The 17,952-nt window shown below is 42.3% G+C and overlaps 1 protein-coding gene across 5 annotated transcripts in view; it reads right to left on the bottom strand.

Annotated features, from left to right (window-relative positions):
• LOC126482401 (very low-density lipoprotein receptor) overlaps positions 1-17,952 on the bottom strand; it is a 623,117-nt gene that overhangs the window by 49,844 nt on the left and 555,321 nt on the right. For 2 of the 5 annotated variants that reach the window (XM_050106521.1, XM_050106520.1), the window contains exon 1: positions 15,454-15,594. The exons of the other annotated variants lie outside the window; for them this stretch is intronic. In XM_050106521.1, coding sequence (XP_049962478.1) covers positions 15,454-15,559 — 106 coding nt within the window. In that variant the 5' untranslated portion in view covers positions 15,560-15,594. Of the gene's footprint in view, positions 1-15,453; positions 15,595-17,952 lie in introns of those variants that run through there. 5 annotated transcript variants of the gene reach the window in all.

The raw sequence follows: 17,952 nt of genomic DNA, 5'->3' as shown, positions 1-17,952 counted from the left end.
AGATTTGTGTTTACGTCCCACCTGTTATGATGGCCGGAAGCAAAATAACAGCACAATTAATAAACTGTACAGCAGTTATGTAATTTCAATTGGATTTGTTGAGAGTTTGTAACAGCTGGTTTTTGATCTCTTATCGTCCTTTCATTGAAGGCCCGTTCGCAGATAACGCCTACGAATGACGCATATTTTTATTTTTGACGCACGTGGTCTTACGTAAAAGACTCGTGCTATCGGGGAGGACTTTGGAATTGGGGGCAAACTTGACCTGCCGCGGATCACCGATTGCGAGAGTTAATATGCGCCGGAGACGTCGGCGTCTCTTCTGCAAGTGGGTCAGACGCGTTTCCGCAAACGCCTATCGTCTGGCGCTACGCCACATTCCTAGGATGGGGGTACCGGCTCACATAGACCAGAGCTCCACTTCAGCCACTGCGGGAACTTCGGCACTTACCATGCACGCAAGTGAGCGCTTTGATTAAGACCTTTACATACCAATGGCATGTTGTTTCCCAACAGGTCAAGAAGTGACTCCAAGTGATTCGAGGTACCTGGTTTCAAAGAGCCTTGTCGAAATCGGTCCGCTATTTGTTGCTAAGGGAAATTTCATGAGCTGTACGAGTAAGTAACTGTGTCTCCTGTGTTGAAGGGAAGGAAGGAACATTACAGCTTCGAGTTCATCCTGTACAAGCTTTTGAAACACGGTGGTACAGAATTATGCTTAAATATGTGGCGTTATCTATGCTTCACTCGTTGAAAAAAGTCTAACCCCCTACTGAACAAAGCATGTCACTAATCCAACTTTAAGATTTTATCGATGTACTGTATATAAACTTTGTGTATTCGAGGTACCTGGTTTCAAAGAACACCTGTTTCTTTGTGACTGTGAGCTAAATGAATACTGAATCTCAAAACGTGTTTCATAGCTCAGTATTTATTTGGTAAAAAAACTCACAAAAGATACTCACGACTGACATCGGAATGTATATGTATTGTTTCGACCAACGTTCAAAAAAATTAAAAGTGTTGCAGGTCTACGTGATCTACCACATCAATTCATTCAAGTGAGGCTTAGTATGTGTGTAAAATGTACTGAAAGACATCTTTCTCTCCACCAGCTTAAGGGCTGTGATATCACAAAAATGAAATATAAAAATGTATTTAAAATATAAATAATGTGCGTGAAGGCTAGCTCTATTTTCATTTATGTTAATAATGACGTAAAAGCATTTTGCTATTGAACTTTAAATTTTTGTGAATTTTTTTGACGCAATAATAACCGTCACTGAGTGCACTATTTCCTAAAATCTGTCGGGCAATCATAGCGAAACGAAAGTAAGTCATTGTTACGAAATTTAAAACTACAGAACTTGCGTAAAAAATGTCCCATTTTAAAGGAATTTTTGTACTGATACCAAAACTGGTCCTCAACTTTTCAAGTCTGCAATAATTCCAAAACATACAGAGAATTTAATTCTCAGATTTATATTTTAGCACTATTAATAAATGTAATGCTTTTGGATTACAGTTGTAGGTGAAAAGCAATATTTTTTTACCCTCCAGCACTGCTGTAACTGGATTTGAATATTATTGAAGATCTTCCTTTGTTTATGTATGATACAGTACTGGAATTAGTGAGCCAAACTGATCCCCCATGATACCTATTACCCTGTTACGGTCATTAGTCGCTGTGGATCCATGTTTTATGGTAGAGAAATTTTTGAACATAGGGAATATGAATTCCTTACAGTTATCCTAAAATACAATTGGAGGAATTGTATGGTATCAACGAAATCAGCAAGCTGCTGTACTAGTGGCATAAATGTGGCTTATGCCTAACAGAAAAAATAGAATTCACTTGATACAAATTTTGATTAGAGTCCAAGGATTGTTTGTTATGTGTCGCGGTCGACTTTGATACAATTTCGTTATCGACCATCGAACCAGAGTGCCATATAGCTCTCTCTTGCAGATTCAGTGTAACTTGACTAAAGGAAAGCTGAGACATGAAGAAATAATTATGTAATGGAGGGAAGTGTAAGAAGTAAAAATTGTTGAGACTGCCTAAGACTTGAAAAAAAGCAATATGTTGGTTGCTAAGACAAAGAGGCTTGCACAGGATACACTAGTGCGGAGAACTGCATTTAACAAATTTTTTGACTGACGGCTGTAAACCCCCCCCCCCCCCCCCCCCGCCCTACACACACACACACACACACACACACACACACACACACACAATTTCTCGACCGTTCCACTGTAGAATAGTACACTGGAATAAAGAACACACATCTAACTTGCGAGCTTTGGCTACCCTTCTTCGAACTTTTTGGATGTACTCAGTCAGTACTTTCTTGTAGGGGCCACTCAAAAACACTCCAGGACAGGCCGGATATGCGTAATGTAGGCAATCTGTTAATCAGTCCTGTTGCACCTTCTAAGGGCTCTGCTAATAAAACTCAAGCCTTTGGGGCGCCTTCCTCGTAACGTTTTCTACGTGCAATTTAAGTTGTTCCTAATTGTAATCACTAGTTATTTAGGTACATCGACAGCCTTTGAATTTGCATTATTTATCATGTAACCAAAGCTTAACGAAGGTTTTTCTGAAAACTCAGGAAGAGGAATTCAGACTTTTGTTGCTCAGATATTTTGTCTAAATCGTTTTGCAATTCCTTTTGATTTTCAGTTGGCTTTACTGGACTGTAAACGACGTCTGCAAACACTCTAAGAGGGCGGCTCAAATTGTCTCCTAACTCCTTTATATAGATTAGGATAGTGTTTTGATGAAATATTATCGGGTCATCAGACAAGGAGATTACATCAATGAAATTCGTCGAGGAAACCTGCTTGCCCATATAGCGCAGTACCTGTAGAACTTCGTTGAGGAACCGTAGATATTACTTCTGTTTCACTGGATGGCTTCCAGTCAATCACTACGACATGTAATCGTGAATCCAGTCCTACAACTGGGACTCCACAGGCACTCAATTTGATTAGAAGCCGCTTGTGAGCAATGCTGTCAAAAACGTCATGCGAATCTAGATATGGGATCATGTTGAGATCCCCTTTTTGTAGCATTTCTGAATGAAGAGCTAACTGTGTTTCAAAAGATCGAAATTTTCTGGATCCAATGCCAATCGTGCATCAGTGATTGTTTTATTGGAGATATTTTCTAATAAAGGAACAGAGTATACGTTCCTTTATCCTATTGCCATTCAGTGTCAATGATCGAATAATTCTGCGGGTTACTTTTATTTCCGCACTTGTGTATTGATGTGTCCTGTGCAGCTTCCCCTTGTTTAGCTACGATTCTTTCTAAGACCGAGCGGTTTTTTGTACATGGTTGCTAAAAATACAGCTACAGGGCGGCGCACGAAATGTGTTACCAATTGTTTCTCTCACAATTTACGACGCACATTAGATATCCCGCTGGAATCTCTACAGCAGTACCAGCAGAGCTTGGAAAAACAAATGAGTTACGAAATGACGTGTTATTCACGATACTGCCGCTAGGAAACTAGTAAGCAGCAATGGATGACAATCGCAGACTGACGACACAGCAACCATCGGCAATTGTGTTTCATGAAACAAAAAACCTTGTTGTGACTCAGAGGCGTTTTCGACAGCAGTTTAACACACGATGGGTCCCTTGCAAGAAGACCATCCACAGGTTGTACGATAAATTTGTACAGGAAGGGACAGTATTGGAAGCGAAGCGACCTCGACCTAAGCCTCTTTGTTCGCCGGAGAATATTGAAGCGGTACGAGTTGCTGTACAGAGAAGTCCCGGGAAATCATGCAGAAAGGCAGCAGTGCAACTGGGAATATCCAGACGCTCCGTTCAACGCATTCTTAAAAGTGACCTCCATATGTACCCATACAAGAAGACCTGTGCACAGAAGCTCACTGAAGAACACAACCGCAGCAGAGACTACTGTTTGCTCAGTGGGAGGAGGGAAGGGAAGAAACTCTCAACAACGTTTGGTTTTCAGACGAGGCGCATTTTCATTTAGACGGGGTGGTTAACGAACAAAATGTACGCTTTTGGGTCACTGAAAACCTACAAGTGCTTAATGAACGACAACATTATGCTCCGAGGATTACAGCGTGGGCAGCAATTTCCAGTTACGGACTTATTGGACCCTTTTTCTTTGAAGAAACTATGAACAGCGAGTGTTATTTGAGCATGCTTCGCAATAGCTTCACTCCACAGCTTCTTGCTACTGCCTTGCCCTTAAACACGCAGTGGTTCATCCAAGATGGAACAAGGCTACATATTGCAAACTCTGTGTTTGAGTTTTTAGACGAGCATTTCGACATGTGGATCATTTCATTTCACTCAGGTTTCCAGGTCGCTTCAATGACGGACAAAATTGGCCCCCAATAGTCCACACCTCAATCCATGTGACTTTTTTGTTTGGGGGTACCTAAAGGAAAAAATTTTCGCGAAACGTCCACGTGATTTAATGGAGCTCAGAAGACTTATTCTTCAAGCTTGCAGTGAAATTACGGAAGACATGTGCCGTAGGGTAATCACTAACTTCAGTGTTCGTTTGAAGGAAGTTAGGAAACGAAATGGTGGACATATTGAGCATGTGCTGACTTAGAACAAATCTCCATGGAAGGCTCTTCATTGTTGTATATGTTCCTTTCAGATTGTATTGACAATAAAGTTTATATTCAAAAACAAAATGGTAACATATTTCGTGCGCCACCCTGTAGCTGCGTTTTTAGCAACCATGTACAAAAAACCTTTTTGTAGCATTTCTGAATGAAAAGCTAGCTGTGTTTCAAAAGATCGAAATTTTCTGAATCCACTGCCAATCGTGCATCAGTGACTGTTTTATTGGAGATATTTTATAATATTCGAACAGAGTATACGTTCATTTATCCTATTGCCATTCAGTGTCAATGATGTTGTTGTTGTAGTCTTCAGTCCTGAGACTGGTTTGATGCAGCTCTCCATGCTACTCTGTCCTGTGCAAGCTTCTTCATCTCCCAATACCTACTGCAACCTACATCTTTCTGAATCTGCTTAGTGTATTCATCTCTTGGTCTCCCTCTACGATTTTTACCCTCCACGCTGCCCTCCAATACTAAATAGGCGATCCCGTGATGCCTCAGAACATGTCCTACCAACCGATCCCTTCTTCTACTCAAGTGACCTGTGCAGCTTCCCCTTGTTTAGGTACGAGTCTTTCTTAGACCGAGCGGTTGTACATGGTTGCTAAAAACGCAGCTATTTCTTTAAGAAGGTGTAGGAAAGAGCCGAAAAGGTCACAAATGGTGACCCATAGAAGCTGACGAAGGAACACGTTGATTCAATATGAAAGACAGACGCCGAGTGTTGTCGCGGCGCGAGTTGGCGACCAATAAAAGCGGGAGCAGGGAGACGGCGTGGGGTGTGGGGAGACAGACGCTGGCCCACCTGCCTAGACAATGGCGCGCCGCCGCCCCAGCGCTTTTTGTGTGCGCTTCCCTTCCTTTCCTTTCCTTTCTCCGCTGCCCGCCTCGAGGCGGTTCGCGGGTCTTTCACCTGTTGTGCCGAAGCTCCATCGTTCCAGTCGGGCGTGAACACACCCCCGAGTGGCGCGCCCACAATACGGGGTTCGCACGAGAGCTGCTTCCGTCGCGGCGTCCGCGTCGTGGCAATAAAGATATTACACATTGCTCTCCCGGCCGTTTTACTACCTGCTGCAATATCATCGTGCTTTTCTGTTACTACTGTCGGTCTAGGAAAAGAGAGTCGACGCTACTTGTACATCCTTATTTTCACACCGTGGCTTATTTAAAGACCAGCTTAACGCCCGCTGGTTCACTCGCCTACACTGTTTGCTCTGCATATTTTTTTTTCTTTAATCTTCTAAACTTTTCATACTAATCAAGGCCTTAGGAACACGGTGTTTTCCGAATGTACTTCTGACCAAAAAGCGCTTCTGGTAGCTGGACTCCAGGATTTCTGTTAATCACGTCTTTTGTATTCTTGAGGTGACATTTTCATAGGAACTTTCACCCCTAACACACAATTCCTTATATCTAACCCGAGAAGTGAAATACCAAGTTCACAGATCTAGCTTTAAAAATTTCAGTATAACGAAATATTTTCTGAAAAATTTCATCCCGTATTTCACACCTTTAGTGGTTGAATTTCCAAATACACTGAAACACGTGTATATATACCTTACACTGTAGGCGTCGTTTAAGAAGGGGGATTTTTAGAAATTGGGGAAGAAGGATTTTTTTTAAATACGTTGCTGTTAAGGCAGTTTTAAAGGTAGACCTAAAAAATTGGCATTTAGTTACTCAGTCAGAAATAAGTAAATTATTTCATAATTTCTGGAAATTTAATCCCTATGAAGGTGAAATACTGAGTATATATATATAAAGCTACTTCTATGAAAATTGGTATCTGACTTCTCGGTTAGAAAATATATGTAGTTTCTAACCGAGAAGTCAAATACCAATTTTCATAGATGTAGCTTTAAAAATACTGTAATAATCATTACTAATTATTTTCAAAAACTTTCACTCAGTATTTCACCCTCATAGGGATTAAATTTCCAAAAATGCTGAAACAACTTATTTCTGACAGAGAAACTAAATGCCAATTTTCGTAGGTCTAGCCTTAACAGCGACATTTTTTTTTTTTTAAACTTTCATCCCCTATTTCGCAAAATCCCTACTTAAACGACGCCTACAGTGTAAGATCAACATCTTCCCCAAATTTTAAGTTTCTGTCCTTAGCTGTTTGGGCTGGGCACTGATGATACAGTCGCTATAGAAGTACACAGACGCACTTTCGTTAAAGCACTTTTTCCTGTAATCGAGAGCCTGCATTTCAGAAGAACGATAAAGAAAGAAACATGAGAGACAACGGAACAGTTGGTACTAATACTAATGTTTTTGTCGTCCTCAGTCCCAAGAGTATTGACCCAGCTCTCTACGCTGGTCTAACCTGTAGAAGCTGCTTCATCTGAGCGTAACTACATACTATATATCCACTTGAACCTTGGTCTTCGTCTAGCATTTTTACCCAGCGCGCTTCTCTCCATCGCCAAACTCACAGTTCCTCGACGCCTAAGGGTGTCCTATCAACCAAACCTTTCTTTTAGTAAAGTTGGGCCATAATTTCTTTTTTCCCCAAATTCATTTCCGTACCTCCTCCTTAGTAATGCGATATGTCAATATAGTCTTCAGCATTCTTCTATGCGAAAACACTTCCAAAGCGTCTACTATCTTGTTTCAAATGTCTGATCACTTTCGCCAAAGTCCAGACAAATACTTTCTGTAAAGATCTTTTAACTTTTAATAAGAATAATAACTGCGAAAATCCAATGAGTAAATACTATAGGACATTAATAGGAAAAAGACGTGATGCAACAAATGTGAAAGGAAATAATAAACCTAATTAGCCAATTGCTCATAATCTTGATGATTGAATTCTGGTGGGGGAAAAAAGGCTGACCTGGGGACATCATTATTACGGAGTGTGACCTTTAAAAGAAACCGTGACAAGTACAATTGACAAAACTGGTAAGATACAGCAAACTGACTGTACCATCAAAGGGAGTAGGCAGTAAGATTATGATAGAAGTATTTTGTTTTCTTTTTCATCACACAAGAAATGAATGACGACCCAGTAAAAACTGAATTTTCATCAAACACAGTTTAATTACATTTCATACCTGTCAATAGGAGAATTTCTCACATCGAGATTAGCTCAGTGTTTTGACAATACAATGAAAAATTAATGCCCTGTAAATAACTTAGTAATTTTTGGGGTACAGTCAAAGGACATGTTAGTACCTGGAGCGGCTATTCACTAACACACTTCAATAGCTGGAAAAGCATAAGGTGTTCACTAGGCTTGCCAATTTCTTGCCACTACAAAAGCGTGTAAGAGGCTTTTTTTCTTTCTCTTCAATTATTTCAGGTCTAATTTAAGTCTGAGAAGACTTACGAAGCTGTGCGTGAACTTATGCAACATTTCTAATAAATGTTTACCGAGAAATTCCACAGCGTAACCTAGCCAAAACAAAGACGCAAGGCAATGTAACTAAATTAAACAGTGTACGAACGGAAAAATGAGGTGTTACTGTACGTGAATCTCGATGGAAACTGGAGGAAGGCCAGGATGAAACAAGAATGACATATAGAAACGGCCTGGATTTGCTGATGGAAAACTTGAAATTAAGTTGGCTAGAGATCTGAACCCCGCTACTTTGGGAAACAAACTCGTTGTCGTCGTCGGTGCGTCACTTCGCTCCGTTCTGACGTTTTAACCAGGGTGTATGTTACAAAATAGCATATCCAGACGAGACTGACAGTAAGCTGCAGCCGTCAAGCTACGAGAGCAGCCGAGCCGTTAACGAACAACGGACAGGCACCCACTTAGAGCCGGAAGGCTTAAGCTCTGAGACGGGGCGGAAGAAACTGTTTCCTGCAGAAGACGACCAGCACAAAATAGGAGACAGAGTTCGGAGATTCCGCTTGGGATTGTGTGGGCCGGAAGTCGCTGCGAATCTGGTTCGCTAATCGGAACTGTCCAGTTTAGTGTTTCCCGTCTTTGGGTGCAGAGGGAAGTCTAAAATTCAAAAATGTCTGTTTCCGTGTCACTATTTTAAGTGAGGTATGAGAGTTCATTGTTGAGTTTTACACGTACAGCAGTCGCAGATGTTACTAGAAAGTAAAGTGCAAGGAACACAGCTAACAGGATAATAAAGGCAGTTGCTTTTAATTTATCAACAGAGAAAACGGTAGAACCTGCGTCAAAACAGGTAAACTTGTTTTTTAAAAAATAAAAAAACATAATGATTGCGGATTGTCTACCACAAAGAGTTCACGTCAGTAATTAAATCTATTCGATCTGAGGTACTTCATTTGCCTTTATGAAATCTTCCTTCAAAACTATGTACATATCTCTGAGACTGTTCGGTGTAATTTCGCTCACTGCTTGCTTGGACAGTACAGTCGAAAATCCCGGAACTTTATAGCTTCTTCCTGTTTTCAGGAATTATGAAGCCACTGTCAGCTTCTGAGAGGTTTAGTTGATTTCCTCATAAAGGCGTTCTGTCGTATGAGCTTCAATACGTAACCATGTTTCCGTGTACACGTTCAAATAATTCTGCGAGTCTTCGGGTTTACCCGCCGCTCGGGCGTAAATTAACATAGAAAAACTTACGTCATTTACGGAGTCTATGTCTGGAGCATTTTGACGGTGATTCGCCCATTTGCCACTCTCCCTTTATTTATTGACTTATTTACCTTTTGTAAGACAAGTTACTAACACCGACTGCAGAGCCCTAAACTAAATGTGAAGAATGCACGGTGGGAGTGTCCCTGTTTGCCGCTGGAAGTTATTTCCTATACCGAGTAACGAAAGGCCCATAGTAAATCGGAAAGTGGACGCACGAGATATGCGGCGATTTACTGCAAAACTCTACCATCTGGTGAGCAAGATGTATGAGACAGGCGAAATACCCTCAGACTTCAAGAAGAATATAATAATTCCAATCCCAAAGGAAGCAGGTGTTGACAGATGTGAAAGTTACCGAACTATCAGTTTAATAAGTCACGGCGGTAAAATACTAACGCGAATTCTTTACAGACGAATGGAAAAACTAGTAGAAGCCGTCCTTGGGGAAGATCAGTTTGTATTCCGTAGAAATAATGGAACACGTGAGGCAATACTGACCCTACGGCTTATCTTAGAAGCTAGATTAAGGAAAGGCAAACCTACGTTTCTAGCATTTGTAGACTTAGAGAAAGCTTTTGACAAAGTTGACTGGAATACTCTCTTTCAATTTCTGAAGGTGGCAGGGGTAAAATACAGGGAGCGAAAGGCTATTTACACTTTGTACAGAAACCAGATGGCAATTATAAGAGTCGAGGGGCATGAAAGGGCAGCAGTGGTTGGAAGGGAGTGAGACAGGGTTGTAGTCTCTCCCCGATGTTATTCAATCTGCATATTGAGCAAACAGTGAAGGAAACAAAAGAAAAATTCGGAGTAGGTATTAAAATCCACGGAGAAGAAATAAAAACTTTGAGGTTCGCCGATGACATTGTAATTCTGTCAGAGACAGCAAAGGACTTGGAAGAGCAGTTGAACGGAATGGATCGTGTCTTTAAAGGAGGATATAAGATGAACATCAACAAAAGCAAAACGAGGATAATGGAATGTAGTAGAGTTAAGTCGGGTGATGCTGAGGGTATTAGATTAGGAAATGAGACACTTAAAGTAGTAAAGGAGTTTTGCTATTTGGGGAGCAAAATAACTGATGATGGACGAAGTAGAGAGGATATAAAATGTAGACTGGCAATGGCAAGGAAAGCATTTCTGAAGAAGAGAAATTTGTTAACATCGAGTATAGATTTAAGTGTCAGGATGTCGTTTCTGAAAGTATTTGTATGGAGTTTAGCCATGCATGGAAGTGAAACATGGACGATAAATAGTTTGGACAAGAAGAGAATAGAAGCTTTTGAAATGTGGTGCTACAGAAGAATGCTGAAGATTAGATGGGTAGATCGCGTAACTAATGAGGACGTATTGAATAGAATAGGGGAGGGGAGGAGTTTGTGGCACAACCTGGCGAGAAGAAGGGACCGGTTGGTAGGGGATGTTTTGAGGCATCAAGGGATCACAAATTTAGCATTGGAGGGCAGCGTGGAGGGTAAAAATCGTAGAGGGAGACCAAGAGATGAATATACCAAGCAGATTCAGAAGGATGTAGGTTGCAGTAGGTACGGGGAGATGAACTTGCGCAGGATAGAGAAGCATGGAGAGCTGCATCAAACCAGTCTCAGGACTGAAGACCACACAACAACAACTGCATGTGCAAGCATATAGTGGCGTGTGGACCGGCGTCAAGGGGTCCAGGTGGTACTGCTTATTAAGGAATCTTTCTCAGCGGCCGTTTGTAGCAGACACTACTCACTTCACCCAGCGTTAGGATCGAACTGTCCGCAGCTACCAGATCGACAATCACTGACGCAGTATTGGCAATCTGCTATCTCGAATCGCACATAAACAGTATCCCCTCCACTTGATTTATTTTGACTGACATCAAACAGTAGTTGCAGTACTTAGCAACGTGTTACGTACATGAGTGTACTGCACAGCAAAAACAATAAACCCCCTGTGATAAATCGAAGTCCGCACGTAGTTACGGTTACTGGAGCGATCAAGTAGCAGTCTCACCAAGACGATTGGTGGTTCATATCTCAGTGAAGACTGAAGCCAATATTGAACAGAATGGGCACTGTCGGAAGACGGAGGGGGATCATGCTGCATTTGCTTTGACTAGTACGGACTGTCCGCCACCTGGAGCAAGGAACACAGAGCCTCGCAGACTGGGTCAACAACCGGAGCTTGACGTAAACGGAGAGCCTCTTTTTATGATTCTGCACGACCAGTCGCAGTGGTGCAGCTACAAGAGAAATGCTCACTGGAAAGCAGCAGGTAACTCGCGAATGTGACAGTTGCAAGCCAGTTCTTATGCCAGAGTATGACATTCGCCACCGTTTCAGAAAAAAAATAAAAAACCAAAACAAAATAAACCGGAAGTTTAATTTGCTTTAAGCGATATATGAAGCTTTCGTCTGCGACCACGTGCGAAGTTCAGTGGGGAACTTTTGAATGAGCGACGAATTTGACTGTCAGTCCTAGCTACAGTTATCTGATGAAGACCCGAGCCAAAAGCTGAGACCGTCAGCGATTTAGCAAATTCGGAGCGAAAGGCGCTGGTCAGACCAATATTGTTACAAACAACGGCCTTTCGAAACATCGGATTCGCTGTCACGTGTGGCGTCTGACGCTTCAGCGACGCCAAAGGCCAGCGCTGACGTCTTACTGGGATCTTTGTCAACTGCAACGTCAGTATTGACGGCTCACTGCGTGGTAATGGCAAGTGATAAGGGCAGCAGTATGTTTACAATTCCGTACCGCGTTTGATGCTCTTCCATGTAAGTATGGATGATTCCCTAGCTGGTGCTACAATAATCTTCACTGGTAAATAGTAATACGATGGCCAAGATAAAGTAAATTTAGTACGTTTACTGTAGCGAGAAGGAAGAACATGTGCAAATTTGGTAACAGGAAAGCGTTTGTCCCCAGCACTGTCATAGGTTTACTATGTACGACGGTGATCTCTCAGTGCTTATTCGTATTGGAAAATATCAATAGCTATAGAGATCTAGAAACAAAATAAATGCACAATAGGGGAGGCAATGGAATAACAATATCCGACCAACACGTTAGTATTAGATGCGGACATTTACTTACATTCTCTCGTTGAAATGTTTGACATTGAATTGTGTCTTTTTGTTGCAGCTGAACTTAGAAATCTACTTTGCTGGGGTGATATCAAAAATTTATTTCGGGCATATGCTAAGGAATCTCGAGCTACAGCAATGGTTCACAGATGTAAAACTACAAAATTTCAATCAGATAATGGACATTCAGCAATAGTTTGCACCTGGTAACAGGTGTCTCCCGCTTATGTGAAGTATTGCTTCATTGCCGGAATGATAAAATCGTGATGAATACGCAAAATGTATTAAGAAATATAAAAAAGGTGTTTGGCTGCAAGGAAGAACGCTCGTAAATTGGCCACCTGTACGCAGAGGAAAGTTCAATTTTATTCCTAGTATACGGGTAAGTTGAAGTGTGTATGTGATACAGAGCCCATAGGAAACAATTCTCCGGTTTATAAAGGAATGGTACGTTATTGGAAGGTAGATTAGTGTTTAGTTTCAAGGCTACTACGATGTCATCCTTAAAGACAGAGCATATAATAGCATATAATAGAGAAAAACATGATCGTATTAGGTTAGAAGATTAGTGGTGTGTGCTGGTCACATCTTAGAACTATTTAGGCTTCATACTAACAAACAAACCTCCAGACGACAGACAAACGGACGGTACTAAACGTATATCGATAGAATATGAAACAAAACACTGGCATTGTTTGTGGTATGCGCTGTCATCCAGGAGAACGTGCGTAAACGGCAAGTACCACAGGATAAGCAGAACTGTGAGCATCTGTCGTATGGAATTCCCGTGGGAAGTCTGTAAACCGTAAGTCTGTCGTACCAAGGGTCCTGGGTTAGAGCTCTAGTGATGCACTTTTGTTCTGTAGTACATATGAAACTGCTATACGGGACAACTCCCTGACACGTCAAAGGACTGTTCAGAGTTTATAGATGTATGGCGGTGCTACCATCTCGCAGTCAATTATTATTCTTACTATTGTTATTATTACTATCAATACTTCCGACGTATCATGCAATTGTTTGTTTACTCTTCTGTTCGGATTGTTTGTGTTTGTTCTGTGAAACTACAAATATACACCACGGGTTTGCTACTTTCAAATAAACGAAGGGAAAGCAGACTGCCAATAGAACATTGCTATGGACTCCGAACAGTCCTTTTATGTGTCAGGAACCTGCTGTCCCATGTAAAGGTAACAAATGTACTGCAGCACAAAGAATGGATAGACCAGGGCTCGAACTCGCGACCGTTGGCACGAAGAACTTACGCTCGCCAACTTCGCTACTGAGCTCCATACGACAGTCAGTCACACACCAGGGCTCGAACTCGCGACCCTTGGCACGACGAACTAACGCTCTACCAACTTCCCTACAGAGCCGCACGCGACAGCCACTCACAGTTACGCTCTTCCTGTGCTCACGTGTTACCTGTTACTTGCAGTTTACGCACGTTCTCCTGGACGACAGCACATAATACGAACTATATCGTAGATTTGGGTGATAATATGTCTACGTGCATCGTTTGTACCGATCTGTCTGACTGACATTGGGTGTTAGATGCGACATGGAATCATTGTTAGGGAAACCAGTGTTACGGAAAGCGAATGAAAGACTTGAATTTACTTGAACGGTTCTGGGAAAGTGCAATGCAGTTCTAAAGGAAATAGCGTACAATACAAATTCTAGAACATTGTTTCAACGTTTTGATCTCTGATCAGTTAGGCATGGCATGAGAAATGGAACAAATTCAGAGACGATCTATCGTAAGAGGACGGCATAGCCCTTAGGGAAGTTTAACATAAATAGGCGGGGAACGTAAATGGGAATTTTTCGACGACGTAGATATCGCGAAACTCAGTTCGATAAAGTGCGGCCATATCGTTGCTACCATGGTATATCTCGTGTACGGGTCATTACAGTCAGAGAAATTAGGACACGTAGAGAGCATGTAACTCGTTTTTTTCTCATCGCTCAGCACGCAAAAGGAACAGGGCGAAAAATTCCTGGTGTTTGTACGATTTACCCTCTGCTATGCATCTTGCAGTGCCTTGCGGATTATACAGGGCGTTTCAAATTTCATGTTACATGCTTCTGGAGGGGACTTCGTGGATGAAGCGTTACACAGGAACCCACGCCCGGGGAACGACGTCCAACGACGCTACAGAGCATCGAAGTTATAGGCGCCGGCGCCTGTAAATGTATGTATATACACAGGGTGTTTCCGCGATGATATAAACTTTCTGGAACTGTGGAGAAGGATGTATCAATTTGAGGTACTGGTCCCTGTGCCGGAAACTAAAGAGTCGAAAGTTATAAGCGAAAATAGTTCTGATACATCTGACAAAGAATACATGTACTGGTACTGTTGTTGCTAAGATTGTAGGGTAGGCAACTTTCAGAGGTGGTACAATGGACCAAAAAAACTAAAAGTGTCTAGTAAACTTGGGCTCTAAAATCTATCCCTGAGGAGCTTTAAGCACTTGTTCAGTAGAGGAGATGTGTTCCACAGTAGCGATGATTAACAAGTGCTCATAGCTTCGTGGGGATGCTTTTAGAGCCCACGGTTACTAGACATTTTTTCTTGTTTTGATCCATGCCACCACTTCTGAAAGTTGCTTACCCTACTTTTTAGCAACGACAGTAACGGTACATGTATTCCGCTGTCAGAGGTATCGTTTGTAACTTCCGACTCGTTCGTTTCCGAACCAGTGACCCTAACTTCGAATTGATGCATTTATCCTTTCCATCATCCTAGACAGTCTGTATCATCGTCTAGGAACCACCCTGTATTTATACATATATTTACAGGCGCCGGCTCCAATACGTTTGATGCTCTATAGCGTCATTGGACTTCGTTTCCGGACGTAAGTTCTTACGCAAAATTTTTTATCTACTAAATCCTCTCTACAACCTCTATAAGTGTGTAACATGAACTGTTTAACACGGTGTATATGGAAACAATAATGGAACAAGAAATCGGGATTGGCCTTGTCTAATCTGCACCACCCCCTTAATGCCAATTCAGCGCGTTGGACACTATGACGGCAGCACGGTCCCTTACCGACGCATTACGCCTGTTGGACACTAGTGAAGTTACAGTGGGTAGCCCTATTCAGAAGTATACGTCTAGAATTTTTAGACACCATCGCCATGGCTGGATGGGAGTTAGTAAGGCAGCAGAGATCCTACCGTCGTGGTAATAGAAGCCGTCGGCGACGGCCGCGGAAGCCAACAGCATCGCCGCGAAGAGGGCCAGCAGCTGCGGCAGCGCCGCGCGGCCAGAAGCGGAGTCCATCCTGGGAGGCGGTGTCTGCAGCGCCCTGCTCAGCCCGCCGGTCAGCAAGCAATGCGCGCCGCGCCGCCGGACGCACTTTTCATACCCCCGCGTTGCGTCAGCCGGCGCGCCATTGGCCACCGCGGGGCAATTTTCTGCCCCCTCCGCTTCCTTCCCTTCCCTGCCCGAGCTAGGAAACGGGGACCCCGACCCGGGACGCCGCTGTTTGCAAACACTTGCTCCGTAAGCCCCCCTCCTACTATCTCCGTGGAGAGGCGTCTCGAAGAGAAAGGGGGGTGGGGGGAGGGGGAAGGGATCGTGATACTAGCAAAAAAAGAACTCTCACTTTGATTGGCAACAACTTGCACCAGTATTGACCATTCGGTTCCAGAACTCCTCACTCGTGCCTGGAAAAACCCATTCTACCAAGTGGATACAAAAAGCGTGCTTCCTATGGAATTTTATACTAACGAGACAACGAAGACTGCAGTTGCATCATTCTTTCACCAGCGGAACGCTTTTCAAGTCAATGGTCCTTAAGGTAGGAATGAATTGAACTAGCATTTCTTAAAAACACACAAACACGTGTGCGCATATTATACTCACAACCAGCCAATATTTAATGGATTGTAAGTGTACGACACGTATTGGAAATACGAGTAGGATCTAATATCCTGCCGACGACATGATCATCAGAGGCTGAGAAGGAACTCAGCTTCGGGTAGGATAAGGATGGAATTCGGCCGGGTCCTTTTCAATGGAATCATCCCTCACAAGTGACGTGTTATCTTTTGTTGGCCGGCCGGAGTGGCCGTGCGGTTCTAGGCGCTACAGTCTGGAACCGAGCGACCGCTGCGGTCGCAGGTTCGAATCCTGCCTCGGGTATGGATGTGTGTGATATCCTTAGGTTAGTTAGGTTTAATTAGTTCTATGTTCTAGGCGACTGATGACCTCAGAAGTTAAGTCGCATAGTGCTCAGGGCCATTTGAACCATTTATCTTTTGTTTAGTGAAACTTCACCGTCTTTTAACTGGAATTCGTTTTGACTTCTGTTCTTTCAATTTACATAACACCGACCCTTGAAAAATAAATATTATATGTGGTGAAGTAGTAAGTTTTACGCTGCGTTTATTAATATGTTGTATTATCTGAACACAATAAGTCATACTCGCTGAGAAAGCCGGCATTGCCGGGGCCAGAATATATGGCGTGGGCGAAGGCATAGTACCATTTTAGATATGATATGCATACAGATGCACATCGCATTAATGGTATTTTGAATGCAGTTATCTTTTTAGAAACGTAATTTGCGCGCTGCTAATTTTCTTCGTTGCGAATTCACATGTGTGTGAACACAGTTTTACGCTTCGGCATCCTATGTGGAAATAAAATTATGTAATGAATAATATTAAATCATCCACAGTAACTAACAGAAGTATGCTAACGATTATACTCAGCAAAATTGATGCAAAAGAAGAATAAGCGAAGTGATTGACAAAAACGCGCTGAATTATGGAAAGGCTTGTACTCGTGAAGAATAAAAGAAATGTTTACCCGAAATCGCCCTAGGGTACAGTTCGATTATTGAGTTGTTAGTTACGAGTACTTCATCTTCGAGTCTACCTGGATTTTTTTCCCTTACATTTGTGCTGATCGTCGGCAAAGTGTGATTCACGAAAATGCGCTATTACACGTCGTTATTAAAGTCTGAATGACGAAATCGCGCAAGCGTCGTATTGTATTGGACGAATGAAACAATAAACGTATTTCCACATGTACGGTAAAGTTCGTAAGTCACAGTGTACGTAGCTTTTACTAAGATTATTTAACGCACCACATTTCGCGGATTTTTGCTTGTCATACTCATCCATTGTCCTGCATCGCCAACAAACTCCATCACTAACAGCATGAGACCAACGGGTATCTACCACCAAAATCACGAAAGAGTGGCAGTGGATGATACTGGAGAGAAGTGTGAGTACGTACACACGCAAGCCTGTTATATATAGACCTAGATTAACATTTCTTATTACTGTCCAAGTTATCTGTTCTATGTCCGAGAATGTTTTATACAACTAATATGTTCTAAGATAACACAATCATAGGAAGCGTGACGTAATTATGGCTTATAACGCTAAGTGTATGGCGTCCTTATATGAAAACACAGGACACAGCGGTAACAGGCCGGACAGGATACTGCGCGTCTGGTAGGTGTGGGGGCAGGTTGTCGCATACGTCCCCGAATTATATGCGATTTTTTAAAAGTGTAACAATCTAATTATAAGGAACATAAACAGAACTCAATCTGTGAATGTCAACACGTTGACACCTAAACAAACACGCATGTCAATTCTTTTTATTGAATTTTCCCTGAATACTGCCGTGAATTTCTCATTTATCTTCGAGCATTTGAA

The sequence above is a fragment of the Schistocerca serialis genome, chromosome 5 (genome assembly GCF_023864345.2).
Source record: "Schistocerca serialis cubense isolate TAMUIC-IGC-003099 chromosome 5, iqSchSeri2.2, whole genome shotgun sequence".
In the NCBI taxonomy this organism is placed as follows: Eukaryota; Metazoa; Arthropoda; class Insecta; order Orthoptera; family Acrididae; genus Schistocerca; species Schistocerca serialis.
This window is presented reverse-complemented; position numbering and strand designations above follow the sequence as displayed.